Source organism: Hibiscus syriacus, unplaced genomic scaffold (genome assembly GCF_006381635.1).
Source record: "Hibiscus syriacus cultivar Baekdansim isolate YM2019G1 unplaced genomic scaffold, ASM638163v2 tig00116965_pilon, whole genome shotgun sequence".
NCBI classification, from domain to species: domain Eukaryota; kingdom Viridiplantae; phylum Streptophyta; class Magnoliopsida; order Malvales; family Malvaceae; genus Hibiscus; species Hibiscus syriacus.
This window is the reverse complement of record NW_024063490.1, coordinates 5,314,607-5,332,903: the sequence shown is the minus strand read 5'-3', so window position 1 is coordinate 5,332,903 and position 18,297 is coordinate 5,314,607. Positions and strand designations below refer to the sequence as shown.

Here is an 18,297-nt window from a genome sequence, read left to right as displayed (position 1 = left end):
AAACACTAATCAAATATTTAGCCAATTTAACTAATTATAAACTAAATTAAAAAAGAAAGTAAAAGATAAGTGACTCATAAACAACATCAATTTAACAATTTGAATGTGAGTACTATAAGTAGTTTGGTTAGGTTAATGACTGTTTGTGGATATTAATTTGGTTTGATTAATGTTGGTCTGTAGGTATTAATTAAACTCTATTTTATTATTATTATTTTATAAATATTTCCCATTAACATTAATTAACTTTAAAGTTTAATTAACATTATAGACGTTAATGTTATATTAGATATTTATTAAGCTAGAAGATATCAATAAAAATTAATTAAACTATTTATATTATGTATCTAATTTTTTATTATTAAGTTAAGGTGATTACAAAGTAATATAAGTTCTAAATACTCTCAGTCATTTGACAATGAATGCTCAATCATTTTGTTGTAGTCGTTAGTGCTCGAACCCATGAGCTATAAGAAGAACAACAATTCCTTTAACCACTGAGAATTCTAATTGAATTAAAAAATATATTATGAAATACATTTTATAATTATTGATATTTTTTAGATATTCACTATTTTAATTTTTTATAAAATTAATTTTTTTTACTCACTAAATTTATAAGAAAAAGAATTCTTATATAGAGCTAGTATTTTTAACAGGTTTAAAAAGTACAAAAGAAAAATCGTAAATCAAGATTCAATTTGGTACTTAAGTTTTTTTTTTTGGGTCTACTTAGATACTTGAACATAGCTTTAAGATTCAGTTTTGCACGTTTAATTTGATATATAAACTTAGCCTTTTTTATGTTTTTTAAATAGTTACCTGAGCTTGACTTATTTGTTCAATTTGATTAAGAATTTTAAGTACTTATTTGAACAAAAAAACCAAATTTGGATGCCTAATTGAACATAAAAATATGTACCAAATTTAAGTACTTAATTGCAAAAATCAAATAAAAAATTAAACTTTAAAATTAAATTGAAATACTAAAAATATATATTTACTTAGTATTTCAGACATCAAGCAAGGGACTTATGCTATAATTCACCGATTCTTTTTATTGTTTAAAAATATTTACTTGTAGTAAGAAAAAAAAGTAAATAAAAATATTATATCTTTCACCATGTATCTTTGAAAAGTTGTAATTTTTTTAACTCTATCTATCTATATATATATATATATAGAGAGAGAGAGAGAGAGAGAGAGATTTAGTACACACAAGAAAATAAATTCATAATGAAAATAAATTCACCATAAACTAAAAAGCCTGCTGCTTGCCCCGTTTGGGTAGCTGGGAGAGAACAAACTATTAATTGGTTAATAATTTTTATCCTCCCTTTATATTTGGGGTAAAGAAAATGAAAGAAGGAACAAAATAGGCAGAGGTCTATTGTTTCTGCCCTTAAATTTGCTAACACATCTTTATAAATCCCTTGCTTTCTCACCTAACTTTACCCATTACTTGTTCTAGTTGTGGACATTGACAGGCTCAAGATTTATATTAAGTGTGAATTCATAAAGTTATATAAGAAATTTAAGGGGTACGAAAGTAGATCATCAATAAAAAATACATATTCTTTGATTAAATGGGTTTGTATATCCTTGTATTCATTATTTTTTGACTCGGTTTATCCCGAGATTATCTCTTCGGAGGTAGCAAACGATGTACGGTTTATTTGATTTATGTAGTTTGATACTCTTTTCCCCTCATAGGCTTAACACCTTGTGTTGATTAAGAGGGGCTTTTAATGAGGCTTGTTTTCCTTAAAAAAATAAAAATAAAAATACATAAAATAAAAATTTAAACTATACATGAATTTGATATTTTCAAAGGTGCAACTGCAACCCCAACATCACCTCGATCCTTCTTTGATCGTGAGTTATGAACTTATGATGAGTAGAGATCTGAAAGTTTTATGGACTAAATTAAAAAAATCGTTGTTAAGATGTCAACCGGGTCAAAAAAGAAATTTCTAATACTAATTAGGTATAAACTATCAAATTTAGGGTTCAAAAATTAAATTAACCTTTTTTGTGTAGAAAACTAGAAACTCATTTATTACAACTCGGTCCAATTGAAGAGCATTATTGCATCAGACGGCGCCCATTTATTACAAGTGGTATCTTACAAGCCCCTAATAATCTGTGTGTTTTTGTAAGTAGATTTATCCGTAAATCAGATGATCAGTCCATTTGATTCAACCAAGATATGAGCAAATATTTTCAGTCATGAGTCCGTCAGACTTGATCGTATTTGATAAATTATTCGTGAATCATTTGTTTATGTTTATTTATTAAATTGAAAAGACGAATATGATATAAAATATAACACGAATACAAATAGGTTCCTCACACTTGTATGAATCAGTATAACTGTTAAATGCATTTCTCTCTCTAAACTTTTACTGCAATAACAAATTGCAATGAAGAATTTGATTCTTCCCCAAGCCATTTTCAATGGAGGTATAGCTTATATAACTATGAGATGTAAAATAAAGATATTCCAATGAATATAAAACAAATGATGAGCCTGGAACAATTTTAGCTGTTTGATTCCTATTCTGGGTTTTTGCAGTATATCTTTTTTGTTATAGCATTTGATGTAAATGAACTATTTGTGGAACGAACATAGGCAAACTTAATTTTTACTTGACCAAATTTAGAAGCATCAAGAGTACAATTAAAATGCAGAGCAGCTTATAGAGAGAGAGATGAGGGGATGGTTACATAGTAATTTTTTTATGGTTTGCTGGTCTGCTAGGAATTTAATCAAGCACTTGGAAGGCAACAATATTTATGTTCCTTGAGTGGCGAATTGGGTCTTTGAAGCTGGAATAGTAACAATTTTGGCAACTCCGTTGATCCCATCATCAACAGTGATGGGCAATTCCTGCAGGGCATTGCCCTTTTCATCTGTTTTTGAGTATTTCACATCTTTTCTTTTTCCCCACACCACTGTGTAAAGGCCTGTGACTATGATAATGGCTCCAAGAATGCTGAAATTATTAGAAAAAAAATGAGAAAAACAATGGAGAATCCACTAACAAATAGGGTTTCATAATTCTGTCAGTATCAGCAAAAATTTATATAATGTTTTAATTAGTAAACTTTGTTATTGTGATCCCAGGATTAATGGAATATATGCTTTTGGTGTCAAGTGGATTGCACTTTGCAAACATACCTTCCAAGGTGGATTTTTTCTGCTAAAATAATGGCCCCTAATACAGCAGTGATGATCATACATAGAGGGCTGAAAGATGTTACGAAAACCGGCCCTCGTTGCCTGATCATGACTCCTTGCACGTAATACGCGATGCCGGAGCATACTATTCCCTGATCAATCACATAAATGTTAATAGTGTTGACTGTTGAGATACTTGTGTTTCACGTGCAGGATCATAGGCACTTACTGAGTATGTTGCAGCAAGAAGCCTCGAGTCCCAACCGATTTTCCACGCGCTTAGGTCGCGAACCATGACAAGCGACAAGCCTGCACCTTCAACCATCCCCATGAAACATATCATTGCTGTAAGAGAGAGCTCTGCAGGGTACTGCTTCAATGTGAAAGACTGACCAGAAACCATAACCAAATGTTAGCTCAAGCTTAACTATTTTCGATCAATTTTCGTGTTTTTTGCATCGGATTTGGACTCACTTGCAAAATAAAATAGCTAGACCAGCTGCAGATGCTTCCAAGAAGCAGAATTGTGCCAGTAACCCAATGTTTATCGGTGGATTCGGCCGTGGTTCCATGGTCGGTGGCTCCCCCTGACTTGATGAAGTCAATAATGGGACCTTTGTATAAAGTCATCACCATTGCGCCTACGACTGTGATTGCTGTTCCAATGATCTTAGCTACACTTCTTATCTTCTTCACATTCACCTTCTCTAACCTGAATTCGGCATCGCTATCGTATATTAAAGATGGGTAAATTCATTCGATCTTTGTGAGGAATGACATGGTTTTTACTCACCTGAAAATCATTGCCAATATGAAGGTAATAGCAGGAAGCATGTTGACAAAAGCTGACGAATATGTTGCTGTCGTCAACTTCATTCCCAGATAATATAAGTTTTGGTCAAGCACTGGCCTGTAACATCCAATCAGTAATATTTAACATTCAGAATATATATATATTTATGTATGTATATGTGTGTTTGTGTGCGCGATGTGCGCGCGCGCGCAATTATGAATTTATTTGCATAAAGGTGCACATGGAAGTGTTTAGAGCATTACTCAAGGAAACCAAGAGCTACGATCCTGAGGAAGATAGGGAGGGTCATCTTTGGCCTTATTTTCCTGCAAAGAAGAATGCAAAAGGGAGTTTAAATCTGTACCGCAAGGTAACATTGCTATCGTTATTTTGCAGTCTCAATTTCCATTGCCGCGGTAACAGATCGAGACTGCAACTTAAATCCTTAAAGGAAAGGAAGGGGGAGGAAAAAAGAGGAACCTTTCGAGAACAAAGGCAAAGGGTGCAATGACAATGGTGGCGACGACATGTCGGTAGGTGGCGAGGATGAAATTGCTCATGCCATGCTTCAAACAAACCATGGAGACTATGTACATCCCTGCATATCCAAACTGCAGGGAGACCATTGCAAGGTATGGTTTCACTTTGTTTAACACATTGCACAAAGCTCCCATTGTTTGTCTCTACTATTTTTCTCTTCTCTACCTTCCTCTTAGGCTTGCCAACTTCACGAATGAGAAATGGCCCTTCTTATAGGCAAGAAAATGCTTGAGGTTAATTGAAGTTTAAAGTAGGAATTTTAATATCTGTAATCCTTTTTCAATTTTTTGAATTGTATTAAAACAAGGCACTAACTAACCCTCACTTAACATAGATTCCCTTATCCATTGAGCAAAATCTCAGCACTATTGCCAGAATACTTTTTCACTTTGATGATTGAATCATTTATATAAAGATCAAGGAAACATGTTTATGTGGATCTCTATGAATATGATGCTTTTGGGTTGATTGTTATTAGTTTGGTGAGAAGTGGGGATTTGATTCATTGACCACCCAATCAGGTTTTAGGTTAAGTGCGTGTGATGCATGCAAAAGTTATTTGGATTTTTGTGTTTTGATTGTTGGGTGCTATGGCAAATTTGGCCACCATTTTAAAATCATCTATTTTTTCTTTTATAAAAATACTTTTATGTTATTAATTTTATTTTTTAACAATTTATAATAATTACTTTATAGCTTCAAATATTTTTTTAATATTAAAAAATAAAAAAGTATAAAATCTAAAATATTAATAAAATTGAAAATAGTTTTTTTTTCAATTCTAAATTATTAAAAATGTAAAAGAATTTATTGATTTTTTAAATCTAAAAATACTAAAACATATTAAAACACAATTTGTTGGTAGTGCGAGTCTGAGACAAAAAAAGAATGCCATGTTGCGCATAAATCCTAAATAAAATGATAACAATGGAAAATCATCAGTCTCCATATATAGCAAATCAAATAGAATGGACCCAAAAACAAATAAAAATGAAGTTTATTAAAACTACCTAAATCCCAATTATTAAAGCTTTTTCTATAAACAAATCATCCATTACATAAAGAAAAACAAAATTAGGTGATTAATAATTCATCAATTGCCAAGCCACTAGTTAAGCTTTTTTTATGAACATCAAACAACTACAACAATAAAGATAAAAAAATGAATATTATCTATTTTATTTTTAAAATAATAAAATAAATTTTTTATATTAATATTTTATATTATTTTAAATTATTTAATTTATAGTTATATCATGTCAGATTGACTTGCTACCTAATTTTTCTTTTGTCCAAATCTGATTCAAGTCACTCCATTATGGAAAAATATAATAATAAATAATTTATAATTGAAGATTTAAGACTTTTTGAGTATAATGTATAAATAGTATCATTAGTGAACAAGTACTTTTATTGTGTTGTAATAACGGATTTTGGGCTGAAATTCCAAGTTTAATATAAAAGATAGAATGAAATAAAGAGGATGGATTGATAAATCTCTTAAATAAAATTAAAGATTTAAATATTGATATGATTAATAGAGAAAATTGGGTTAAAAACTTTGTCTCAATCGTAATCAGGGACGAACACATAATTTTATGCTAAAGGCAAACTTTTAAAGTTTTAAGAGTGAGCGAACTTGGTTAAACAAAATAGTTTAAACCTGAATAAGTGTCGGATTATCTCTTAGCATGATTCATATTCAACCTTGGTTAAACAGATAATAATAATCTTGGTTAAACAAAAATGACCTCAAGGGTAGTTTATCCTATATATTATGAGCTCTAGTCCTACATGCAGTATTGTTCATCTGACGAGACAAATTATTTAATGGACGAAACTCTACCAAGAGAAGATGCATTCCTTCCCATTGACATTTAACTTTATATATGATAATGGAACCATTTTTTGTGTATATATAATATAATATAATAAATTTGGATCGAAGTTTTGACGTCTGGTGATTTTATGTTGGTGCATGCACACAGTATTCTCATGTTGCAGTTAGGGTAAATAGATGTTGACATAAGATGCGGAAAACATGAACACATATTTGGAATCTTAGCAATGTAGGGTTGGCCAATGTCCCAACCGGATACTCATCTTGAAATCCTTTGCATTTCTCCCCATGTGAGTTTTGCCCCCGTTAATTATTTTTTAAGTATTAATTAATATTAAAAATATATATATAAAAAATAAATAAAAAAATTTATCAAGTTTTTCTCAATTAAAAAAATTATATTAACAAAAAATAAAAAAATACTTTAACTACTGCTATAATAAATTCTCAGTTCCATCCCTAGAACGAGTTAGGATCAATCACTGATAGAGCTTAAATTATTTTACATAAAAAATGATAATTCATTGAGTATTTAAATTTAAAATTTGAGATAAACAAAATTTTTATTGGATTTATTTTTAAACTAAAAAAAGACCTAAAGTGTTATTATAGTAAAAGTTTTGTGAGCCACCCCCTTAGAAACTCCGTCGCTCCTTATCATTCTTTATTATTTTTTACAAGAGAAGGGGAGGGTTGCTTATGATCAAGTCCCAAATTTAATGTTTGTGTAAATACATGTTTTCGATAGATACAACACGTGAGAAAGATTGTCTGAAAGATATGTCACGTTGACAAAAATACGTCTTACAAGATGCATATTTTGAAAGATACTTCTCACGTAACATGTCTTTGCTAAAAGAATATTATTTTAATTGAGTACTATTTTAATAAATAATATTATTTTGATTATTAATCCCATTTCGATATCTATGCATTTTATTTTGACTTTGTTGTGTATGAAACATTCAACTCATTATTTATTTTTCGAAAAAAAACTTATTACTATTACTTCTTTTGGTATACTTACTATTGTATATAAAGCCAACCTATAAATAAGCTATATTAATTAATTGATTCATTAATATTACTTAAAGTATCATATCTATTAAAAATTCCCTTTCTTTTTAGTAAAGAGTGCAGCTTTTTTTTTCATTGGAATTGAAAGATAAGACATGACGAAATTATGGGCCATTTGTTGAAAAGATTCAACAAATGGTTTACTCCAAATTTCTGTTACTAAAATTAATTAATTTATCGACAGTGAGAATGAAAGGTTTAATATACAAATTACTCCTCAAATTGATGAATAGTGTTGACGTGTCATTCCCAAAATTCTAAGTGATTGAATAGTAATCTCCCAATTATTCCGAAGTTTAGGAAGAATTCTGAGCTTCAAATTTCAACGTTTATGCATCAAGTTTCACAAATGCCTTCACTAAATTTGACTTTGGCAATATAAAGTTTATTGGTGTCGTTTTGCACGTCAAAATAAATTTCTTCTTCTCGAATAAAATAAAGGAAATTAAATATAGTATAGGAGAAGCAAGGGTCGATCCCACAAAGACTAAGAAAGCCGATGAAATTCTTGACTTTTGATTTTGACCTTTAGCATGAATTTAAGTAAAATAAATAAAATGCGGGGTTTTGTAGTTAAAGAATAAAAACAAGGGAAAAAATAAGATTTAAAGGGAAAAAAAGAAAGGTAGATAAAGGAAGATGAAAACTCAATTGATTAAATTAGCCTTAGGCATTCGCTTTGACTCACATTCTTTGGATCATCGAAATAGATTTACCCTTCAGGATTCATGTCGGTTACTTTATCTACAAGGACTGATCCTTGTGACTAACTTGTACACCGAATACCCAAGTGCAACTCTTAGATCTCGGATTTGGAAATTGATCTAATCAACATTAATTATTGTAGATCAAGAACCGCTTAAGCACATTAAAACCGACTCAGATAGTTGTTTCCATACAAACAGTTTACGATCTCAATTCTCACTTTAGCAACAATTTGCTAGTTGTGTTCCCTGTAAGTTCATTTGCTATCAATTAGTCGATCCTTCCTCACACATGTTTAATCGCAACAACATTCCGACCATCAACTATCTTTGGTTTTGAAAAATTGTTTTGATTCGTCGCATAATTCATTGGGAAAATTAATTCCCACGAATTCATGAATTTCATGTTTAATAACATCGATGAAATTTAGATCGGTGACACTGTGATGAGGTTGCATCGCTTTGTAAACGTCAAATTCTACTACTTCGCCATCAAATTCCATGGTCAATATACCGCTTCTCACATCGATCTTCATGTTTACAGTGCTAAGGAAGGGTTGACCTAATAGAACTTCAGAACAAGCATTCGTCACCATTTTCCATGTCGATTGTATAAAAATCAGCAGGAAAGATAAGAACGTCAACTTTCACCAATACGTTTTCGAGCACTCCCACTGGGTGAATGACTGAGCGATCCACCAATTGTATAGTCACTTGTGTTTCCTTCAAAGGCTCGTTAGTAATAATCTTATAAACATAAAGTGATTTTACGTTAATCTAAGCTCCTAAATCACACATTGCATGCTTAATTGAAAAATTACCTATTTTACAAGGTATGGCGAACATACCCTTGTTCTTCATTTTTGGTGGCAGTTTTCAGGTCAAACCCGCTAAATATGTTCTCCCAAATTTACCTATTCGTGGCTATGTAATTTTCTCTTTGTGGTACAAAGTTCCTTCAAAAATTGAGCCTACCTCGAGACTTGTCGGATTATATCAATGAGAGGAATATTAACTTGCACTTTTTGAAAAATTTATATACTTCATTCTCGTCAGCTCTCTTGTCAAACCTCAATAGTCTTGAGGGGAAGTGTCGTGCTGTTTCGCGTAAAGAAAGAAAAAAATGAGGGTTGGTTTTATGAGAAGTAGAGAAAGATGAAGGCAAAGAAATTGTACTTTGATAGTTGGATTATGATGTGGCTCTCTTTTCTTTGGAATGTGTGACATCTTCTTCTTTTAGGACTTCAGGATTAATAACGGTTCCACTTCAGAAAGTAATAACACTAACATTATTTCACGAATTTGACTCCGTTTGACAAGGTAGTCTTCCCTGTGATTCAAGTCTTCCCATATTTTGGGCTAATTGGCTCACTTGTTTATCTAGCTCTTGCAGATGAACTCCAGTTCTCCCTTGGAATTTTTTTATGGGAAACGATGAATTCTTCTTGGGAAATTACCAACTTCTCCACCATCGCCTTCAATGATGTCTTTTGTATTTATGGTTGTGGAGATGGTCTCGGTTGATAATTCGGCTTCGAATTTTGTGCGTAACTAAAGTTCAGATGATCTCGACATCCCGTATTATAAGTACTTCCATACGGATTGTATGGTCTTTGAGGAGGTCCTGGAAAGCTCCATGTGGCATTGACTTGCACGTTTTCTTGTAGTATCAAGCAATAGTCAGTCGGGATCTCGCATCATGCATATCCCACAGACTTTTGTTACTCCATATTTTCTACAACCAATAAATTAACCACTTCAGTTAATTTATCTAATTTATTTGCAATGGAAAATGTACTTATCTCGTGAACCCGTCGGCTGGGTTCACTTGAAAACTGTTGAAAAATTGTTGCCATGGTAGAAATTAATTCTCTTACAGTTGTTGGCATCATATTAACTAAGGCTCCTCCGCTTGCGACATCAATCATCTTCATTTCTAAAGGCGACAATCCTTAATAAAAACATTGTAGCAATGTTTGTTCGTTTAATCTATGTTACGGAAAGCTCGCACAAAGTTTTTTGAATATTTCCAAATAATTGTAAATATTTTCTTCTGGCTTTCGTCAGATTGAAAGAATGATCCTTTGTAACCCTCTCAGACCGATGCAGATAACCCGATCCGATCTGGAGTGTCACATTAGGCTACCGGAGTGACCCATCGTAAAAATAGCGGAAAATTTAAAACTTTTTATCAGAATACGTAAACTCATAAAATCATTTATCATTATTTAGAAATAAAACAGATTTTCAGACTCGTATATATAAAACAAAATACAATTACATGCCCCTTAATCACATGTACCATCCTCTACAAGCAACGCCGGAAGAACTCTCTTATTGATATCGAAAGAGGCACCAGTACAATTCCTTTAACCTGAAAAGGTGAGTAACAGAGTGAGCTTTGGAAAGCTCAGTAATACAGAACTACCAGATGATGCTGAAGAACGCGCAAATACAGATAAACATATATTTCTTTATTAGTTAAGATATCTACAGATTTTTAGGCTGAGCTGAGGTCTCATTGATATCTTAAATAGTAACAGATAGTATTCAGTTCAGATGGAAATAATTTGGATGTTTAGGTTCAGGAGATCAGAATAGGTTATCTTGTGTGTTCCCACAAAACATCTAAAATATTTATTTTATTTTATTAAAAACAGTACAGATCAAAATCATTAAAATATCATAGGAGTTTTTGATTTAAAAACTCTGAATCGTCCTCCAACCGAACGCCATGTGTAGTTCCCCAGAATAGCACAACCTAAAGGAGTACCTTAGAGCCTGTGAGCCTACCCAAGAATATTCTCGGGCCACAAAGGCCTTCCCAAGAAAAATATTAGGGCCACAGAGCCTACCCAAGGGTCGCCATAGGTCCACAAGGAATTACCAGTCGGTGCAGAATCTATAAAAGGAATTAACCAAAGCGACTAAACCTGTCAGATTCTTCATACCAAAACCCAGAGTTCCCCGAATAAAACATTTTCCTTCAGTAACGGAGATATCAGAAATCAGAACAGAAATCAGAGCAAAAATTAGAACAAAATTCAGAGTAGAAATCAGTACAGAATTCAGAGTAGAAATTAGAACAAAATTCAGATAAAATACTCATATGATCAGGGAACACACTAGAGATTACAGATATGGTTCGGAGGTACTGGATAATCTTATTGGACATATAAACAGGGATCTTTAGTATACCGATAGAATGTCAGAAATTAGAATCACCATCGGAAGAATTTATTAGCTGATGGGAACATCGATTATTCAAAATGTGACGTATCAGTATCATTTAGTATTCAGACAGTTTTCAGAAACACAAGTATTCATAAAGTTTTTCAGAATCCTTTGCATATGGGTTACTTGTTTTTCATATATGATCAGAGTGATTTGAGCTGATATGGGAGAATGAAGATTCAGGACATTTACCATCTATGTCAATCGATCAGATTATCAAACAACTCAAGCTGAATCTCTTCCAGAACTGATACTTGTCGACTGATCAATTCATTGCCTTTCTAGGGTATTCAATCATTTCTGAGCTTAGTAATATTTCTGGGTCATTTGCATTCCAAGGTATTTTGGTAATTTTACTGATCCAGAATATTCCAATCCTTTGTTTCTGTCCAATCTTATCACTTAATTCAAACTTATCATCTATTTCAATTATTTCGAACATTTCTGACAAAAGAGCACAAACTATAATTTATTATTCAGGTAATTACTCATAACTTGGAAATTTTCGGATCAATTGCTTTCTCAAAAGTTACGAATGGTTTATCAGGAATTTTTTGTAGCAACGTAGGATCTTAACAAATAAATCAATAATTTATCGATTTAAGAACAAAGTCTCATGTTACTTTCTCATTCAGAGTTAACTCAGACTATTTTTACCTCTTAAGGGTATTTTCATAATTTATCACTTAAACCATATTTGATTCGAATCCATCCATAATTAAAGAGACATAATAGACCAATCATATATACATCCATGCATGTATCCATTATCAACATATTCCATAAAGCATAAAGAGGTAGTAATGTATTACCTCAATTTTTGTGCCATACTCATCGACCATATAAATTCCATTCGAATGCCCTAGATCTTTAATTCAACTTCCAATAATTCCTCAAGCACATATCAACAGAAATTACATAAAAAAACGGAGCTTAATTTTGAAAAAAGGATTAAATCGGGAGATAAAGTAGTCATAAATAGCTTATCGGGTTTGAATTTGATGAAACGGACCCCAAAAACAGACTCAGTACATCGAAAACGTCAGAATAGGTATACCCAGAAAAAGTCAACGGCCGTTCAATGGTCGGTTAATGCCGGTTAAAGTTCTGGTCAACGGTGGTCAATGCTGGTCAATAGTCAACACGGTCGATAGTCAACGGTCAACGCTGGTCAACGGGTCAGGCCGGTCAGTCGGGTCGGACCGGTCAAACCGGTTCTATTTCTCTCTTTTTTTCTACTGCCAGACGAAGCCCACTCTCAGGGTGTAATCCCCTAGACCCGGCACTAAGTCTAGTGGATCACATTATGATTATTAAAGACATTTTCCGAAACCGTTATTCCATCAATATAAAATCACATTATAAATAACATGAAATTATAAACAAATTATACTATCAAAATCCAACTCGTAAATATAGTACCAATAAATAATAATTTAATTTAAAACATGTATTCAAATTCAAATTCAAAATCACAATAAACCGAGCAGTAATAGCAAAAGAGTCATCATTATAAAATCCGATATTTAAAATAAGGTCCATGTCACCAAAATAAAGTCAACTTGCAAGATAAAAACATTACAATCTGATTTACTTCAAGAGATATGTTGATCCTCCAAGTGCTTGAACCGAGGTATCTAACCAACAGTATCTGAAAGGGGGAAAACATTTTCAAAAGGTGAGCTAGGCTCAGTGTGTCCCAACATTTCCATAAAATCATAATAGGTACAAATCATAGTCCAGTAATCTCACAAATTCGTAAAAGAGTTTAACTTTTGAAAATCATAGTTTAAACCCTTTTCTGGTACGTCATCAGTAGTTCCCAAAATTATTTTCCATATAGCTTACTTTATGCACATAGCATAAAGAAAGCCGACTTAAGGATAGGCTCTGAAGCTTGTATCCTTAAGTCCAAGTCAATAAGTCCATATAGCTTACCCTAAGCACACAGTAAAGGAAAGCCGACCTAATGAAACATCTTGGGGCCCTCAAGAGTCACATTAGGCCCATTTAGCTTGATCAGAGCTATTCCATCGTAATACAATTCCAAAATTCAATTGCACCGTGACATAAATTCCATAAATCCAAAAACATGGTAATCATATACCATTTCAAAACAAAAATTCGATAGCAGCCATATTCCATAAATTGTCACATAAAATTGGTGCATCCATAAAACAATAACCAATGAATTCGGTGTACCACATATTAAAACCAATAAAACAGTTCAGTAATAAGTAGGGAACACACCTCGACAATAGGTTCAAATAGCAAATCTATTGATTGTTGGTTTCACCACGCTCTGCTACAGTTTTCGAACGCGTGAATAATGGCACACGTGGTTTAACTGATCTAGAAGAGCTGGGTCGAGCTGTCGAACGATCCGGAGTGTCTCTTGTACCTTTAAACAATAATAATCTATCAGTCCCAAATCCTATTTAATTGTTCAAAACTAGACTTCTTAAGTATATAAGCATTTTTCGGGTTTGACTATCAATTTGGGGTATTTCAAGTCTGAATTTGGCCAAACGGATTGCGGAATCGGAATCAGGACGTCGAAAAACATAAAGTATGACTTTTCGAAAATTCAGATTCTTGGTCAAAGTTAAAGTCAACTACTTTGACTGTCGATTTGGAGGCCTTTGGGTTCGAATTTGACGAAACGGACAGTGGAAACGGATTTGGCACGTCGAAAACTATCAGGATAGGTATACTCAAAAAAGATTAACGGTCGTTTAATGCTCGGTCAAAGCCATTTTAAGTTTTGGTCAAAGAAAGTCAACGGTCAACGGTCAACGGTCGGGTCGGGTTGGGTCAACGGTCGGGTCGGGTCGGTCGGTCGGGTCAGACCGGTCAAACCGGTCAGAACCGGTTGAAAACTGGTTAAACCGGTTTCCAGCAGCCACTCTCCCTACGGTAGCGCGTGTGGCGCGTGAGGCATCCTCCGGGGCCCTAAAAATCCCGGAAAAATTTCTAAAAATTATTTTGAGCGATTTCGAGATACTTACAACGATCGGTTTAAATTTTTGAACGGCGGAGAGCTCGATTTCAAATCGGTCGAATCTTTGACTGCACCACCTCTTCACGCGCCGCCGTCGACGGCGAACAAGGTTGACACCGGTGAACTCGAAACGACACAAGGAACACGATGGTGCAGGAGGTGTCGTAAACTGAGCAACGATCGGCGGTGAATTTGAGATTTTCTCGGCGATAGAGCTAAAAAAACGTCGATGCTTTGACTTGAAATTCCCGACATTTAGCAGCGTTTCGCTTCAATTAATTTAAGGGGATTGTTCCTGACTCTATAACGAACACGATGGTGGTTTCAATTTGACGATCGGATGTCGAACGGCGTCGGAATCGGACTTGAAAGTCGAGGTGCGGGAGGAGTGAAAGTTTAAGAAAAGCTTTTGTGTTTTCTGATTGAAATCAGAAAACACGTTAAGTTATAACCAAACCTGCCGACACTTTTAGGGGAAATTCAGGGCTTGATCCCTGAATTTCCTTTACTTCGAAAATGGCATACAAGTTTTCATAAATTATACTTTAGTCACTTAATTTCACCCATTTTCACAATTTACCTCCAATTTCAATTAATATTATTTTGTAAATAGTCGGGTTGTTACAATTCTCCCCCTCTACAAGAAATTTCATCCTTGAAATTTACCTTATGAGAATAGTTGAGGAAACTGAGCCTCCATTGACTCCAATGTCTCCCAAGTAGCTTCTGAGGGGCCTCGATTACTCCACTGAACTTTGACCATTGGAATTCGCCTATTCCGAAGAACTCGTTCATCTCTCTCTAAGATCTGAATGGGCTCCTCTTCATATGACAAATCAAGTCTCAACTCTACTTCTTAAACCTGAATAATGTGACCTGGATCTGGAAGGTATCTCCTCAACATTGATACATGAAAGACATCATGAATACGACTTAGCTCAGAAGGCAACTCAAGCTGATATGCAACAGGTCCTACCCTCTTCAAGATACGAAATGGTCCAATAAATCTTGGACTCAATTTACCCTTACGCCCGAATCTCAATACTTTCTTCCAGGGTGAAACTTTCAAAAAGACCTGATCTCCCACTTCAAACTGTATATCCTTCCTTCTTTGATCTGCATAAGATTTCTGCCTACCAAATGCCTCTTTCAGACGGTCACGGATTAATCTGACTGTGTCCTGCGTCTCTCGCACTAACTCAGGTCCCAATATTTTCCTATCACGCAACTCAGTCCAACAGATCGGAGTGCGACATTTACGCCCATAGAGTGCTTCATAGGGTGCCATACGAATGCTGGTTTGATAACTGTTATTGTAAGCAAATTCAGCCAACGGCAAAAAGTTCTCCCAACTACCATGAAAATGGATTACGCAACCCTGCAACATATCCCCCAAAATCTGAATTACTCTCTCAGATTGACCATTAGTTTGTGGATGAAAGGATGTACTAGAATCCAATCTTGTTCCCAAAGCCGTATGTAACGCCTTCCAAAATCTCGAAGTAAATCTCGGATCTCGATCAGAAATAATAGACAATGGAACACCATGCAATCTGACAATCTCTGAAATAAACAATCTTGCCAGCTTATCCAAAGTATAATTTACTCGCACAGGAATGAAGTGAGCTGACTTTGTAAGTCTGTCAACAATCACCCAAACTGAATCTTTTTTCGAAGGAGTCATAGGCAAGCCAGTAACAAAATCCATAGTAATATGCTCCCATTTCCATTCAGGAATCTTGATAGGCTGTAACAAACCTGATGGATGTTGATGTTCTGCCTTAACTTGCTGACAAGTCAAACACCTAGCCATAAAGTCAAATATGTCTTTCTTCATCCCAATCCAATGATACCTCTCTTTCAAATTCCGGTACATCTTATCTCCTTCGGGGTGCATAGCATATGGACTATTATGAGCCTCAGTAAGGATAGTCTGCCTCAACTCAGCATCATCAGGCACACAATATCTACCTTTAAAGCATAAAACTTCATCCTGATTAATTGCGTAATCTGAGTTTGTCCCCTGCTCTACTTGCTCAAAGATGGAAAACAAGGAGCTATCAAGGGGCTGCTTAGATTTGATCTCATCAACCAAGGTCGGCTTAACTTGCAATTCTGCTAACAAAGTGCCATCGTCATATAAATTCATCTTGGCCATTAAAGACCTCAACTCCGATACCGTCTTTTGACTCAAAGTATCCGCTACAATGTTAGATTTACCAGGGTGGTAATCAATCACGCAATCATAATCCTTTAGAAGCTCTAACCAGCGACGCTCTCTCAAATTAAGTTCCTTCTGGGTCAGAAGATACTTTAAGCTCTTATGATCCGTGAAAATGTAACACTTCTCTCCATAAAGATAGTGTCTCCAAATCATCAAGGCAAAAATTACTGCTGCCAACTCTAAATCGTGAGTAGGATAGTTACTCTCATGCGGCCGCAGCTGACGGGATGCATAAGCCACCACCTTACTTTCCTGCATTAAAACACAACCAAGTCCTGAATGTGAAGCATCACTATACACTATAAAATCCTTCCCGGACTCTGGTTGAATCAACACCGGTGCTTGAGTCAAAACCGCCTTTAATTTCTCAAAGCTCTCCTGTTGTGCCTCGCCCCAGTCAAACGGCACATTCTTCCTTAACAACTTTATCAAAAGAGAAGAAATGATCGAGAATCCCTCAACAAAACGTCGATAATAACCAGCCAAGCCCAAGAAACTGCGAATCTCAGATACGTTCTTAGGTTGTTTCTAATTCATAATAGCCTCTATCTTGCTGGGATCGACCTGAACACCTCGCGTAGAAATAATATGCCCCAGAAATGACACTTCTTGAAGCCAAAACTCACACTTGCTTAGTTTGGCATATAGACGATGCTCTCTCAAAGTCCGCACAACGATCTTCAAATGCTCGTCATGCTCTGCCTCAGTACGAGAATAGATCAGAATATCGTCAATGAAGACCACCACAAATTGATCCAAATGTGGTCGGAACACCCGATTCATCAAATCCATGAAAGCTGCAGGAGCGTTCGTCAAACCAAAAGGCATCACTAAAAATTCATAATGACCATATCTAGTGCGAATGGCCGTTTTTGCAACATCATATCCTTTAACTTTCAATTGATAATGCCCCGAACGAAGATCAATATTAGAGAATACAATAGCTCCTCGCAATTGATCAAATAAGTCATCAATCCTGGGTAATGGGTATTTATTCTTGACTGTCATCTTGTTCAATTTCTGATAGTCAATACATAATCTTAGCGACCCATCCTTCTTTTTCACGAATAGAATTGGAGCTCCCCATGGTGAAGTACTATGTCGGATAAATCCTTGATCGAATAATTCTTGCAATTGGACTTTCAACTCCTTAAGTTCCTTTGGAGCCATACGATAAGGTGCAATAGAAATAGGTGAAGATCCCGGATAAGTCTCAATCTCGAACTCTACCTCTCTATCAGGAGGTAACCCAGGCAACTCCTCCGGAAAAACATCAGGAAACTCGCTAACTGTACGAATCTCCTCGATCGTGGACAATGCACCTTTGGTGTTCAAAATACAAGCAATGAAGGTCTCATATCCCTTCCGGATCATACGATCAATTTCCATCGCTGAAACTATATTGGAGAGATAACCACGCCGTTCACCAATTAACACAACAGTCCGACCATCTGAAGTCTTCAGAGTAGCCCGCTTGTATTCGCAATCCAGCTTTACCTTGTGTTTATTCAACCAATCCATTCCAAGAATTAGATAGAACTCCCCTAAAGGAAGTTCCATAAGATTAGCGAGAAAAATTTCTCCCTGAACCTCGAGAGGACAACGCTGAAATACTTTATTCACTAATACCGCTTGTCCTACTGGACTTGTAACTGTAACAGTATTTTCAGTGTTCTCGATCAGAAACTGAAGGTTTCGACATA

The 18,297-nt window shown here is 34.7% G+C and overlaps 1 protein-coding gene across 1 annotated transcript; it reads right to left on the bottom strand.

The window, feature by feature from the left end:
• Positions 1-2,629: 2,629 nt before the first annotated feature.
• On the bottom strand, positions 2,630-4,784 carry LOC120191214 (WAT1-related protein At4g08300-like). Its single transcript, XM_039194186.1, has 7 exons — positions 4,455-4,784; positions 4,238-4,300; positions 3,975-4,091; positions 3,656-3,893; positions 3,411-3,569; positions 3,182-3,333; positions 2,630-2,996 (listed from the first exon to the last, which is right to left on the bottom strand). Exons 1-7 carry the CDS (start codon positions 4,646-4,648, stop codon positions 2,795-2,797), a joined length of 1,125 nt encoding a protein of 374 aa, XP_039050117.1. The 5' UTR covers positions 4,649-4,784; the 3' UTR covers positions 2,630-2,794.
• Positions 4,785-18,297: the final 13,513 nt, after the last annotated feature.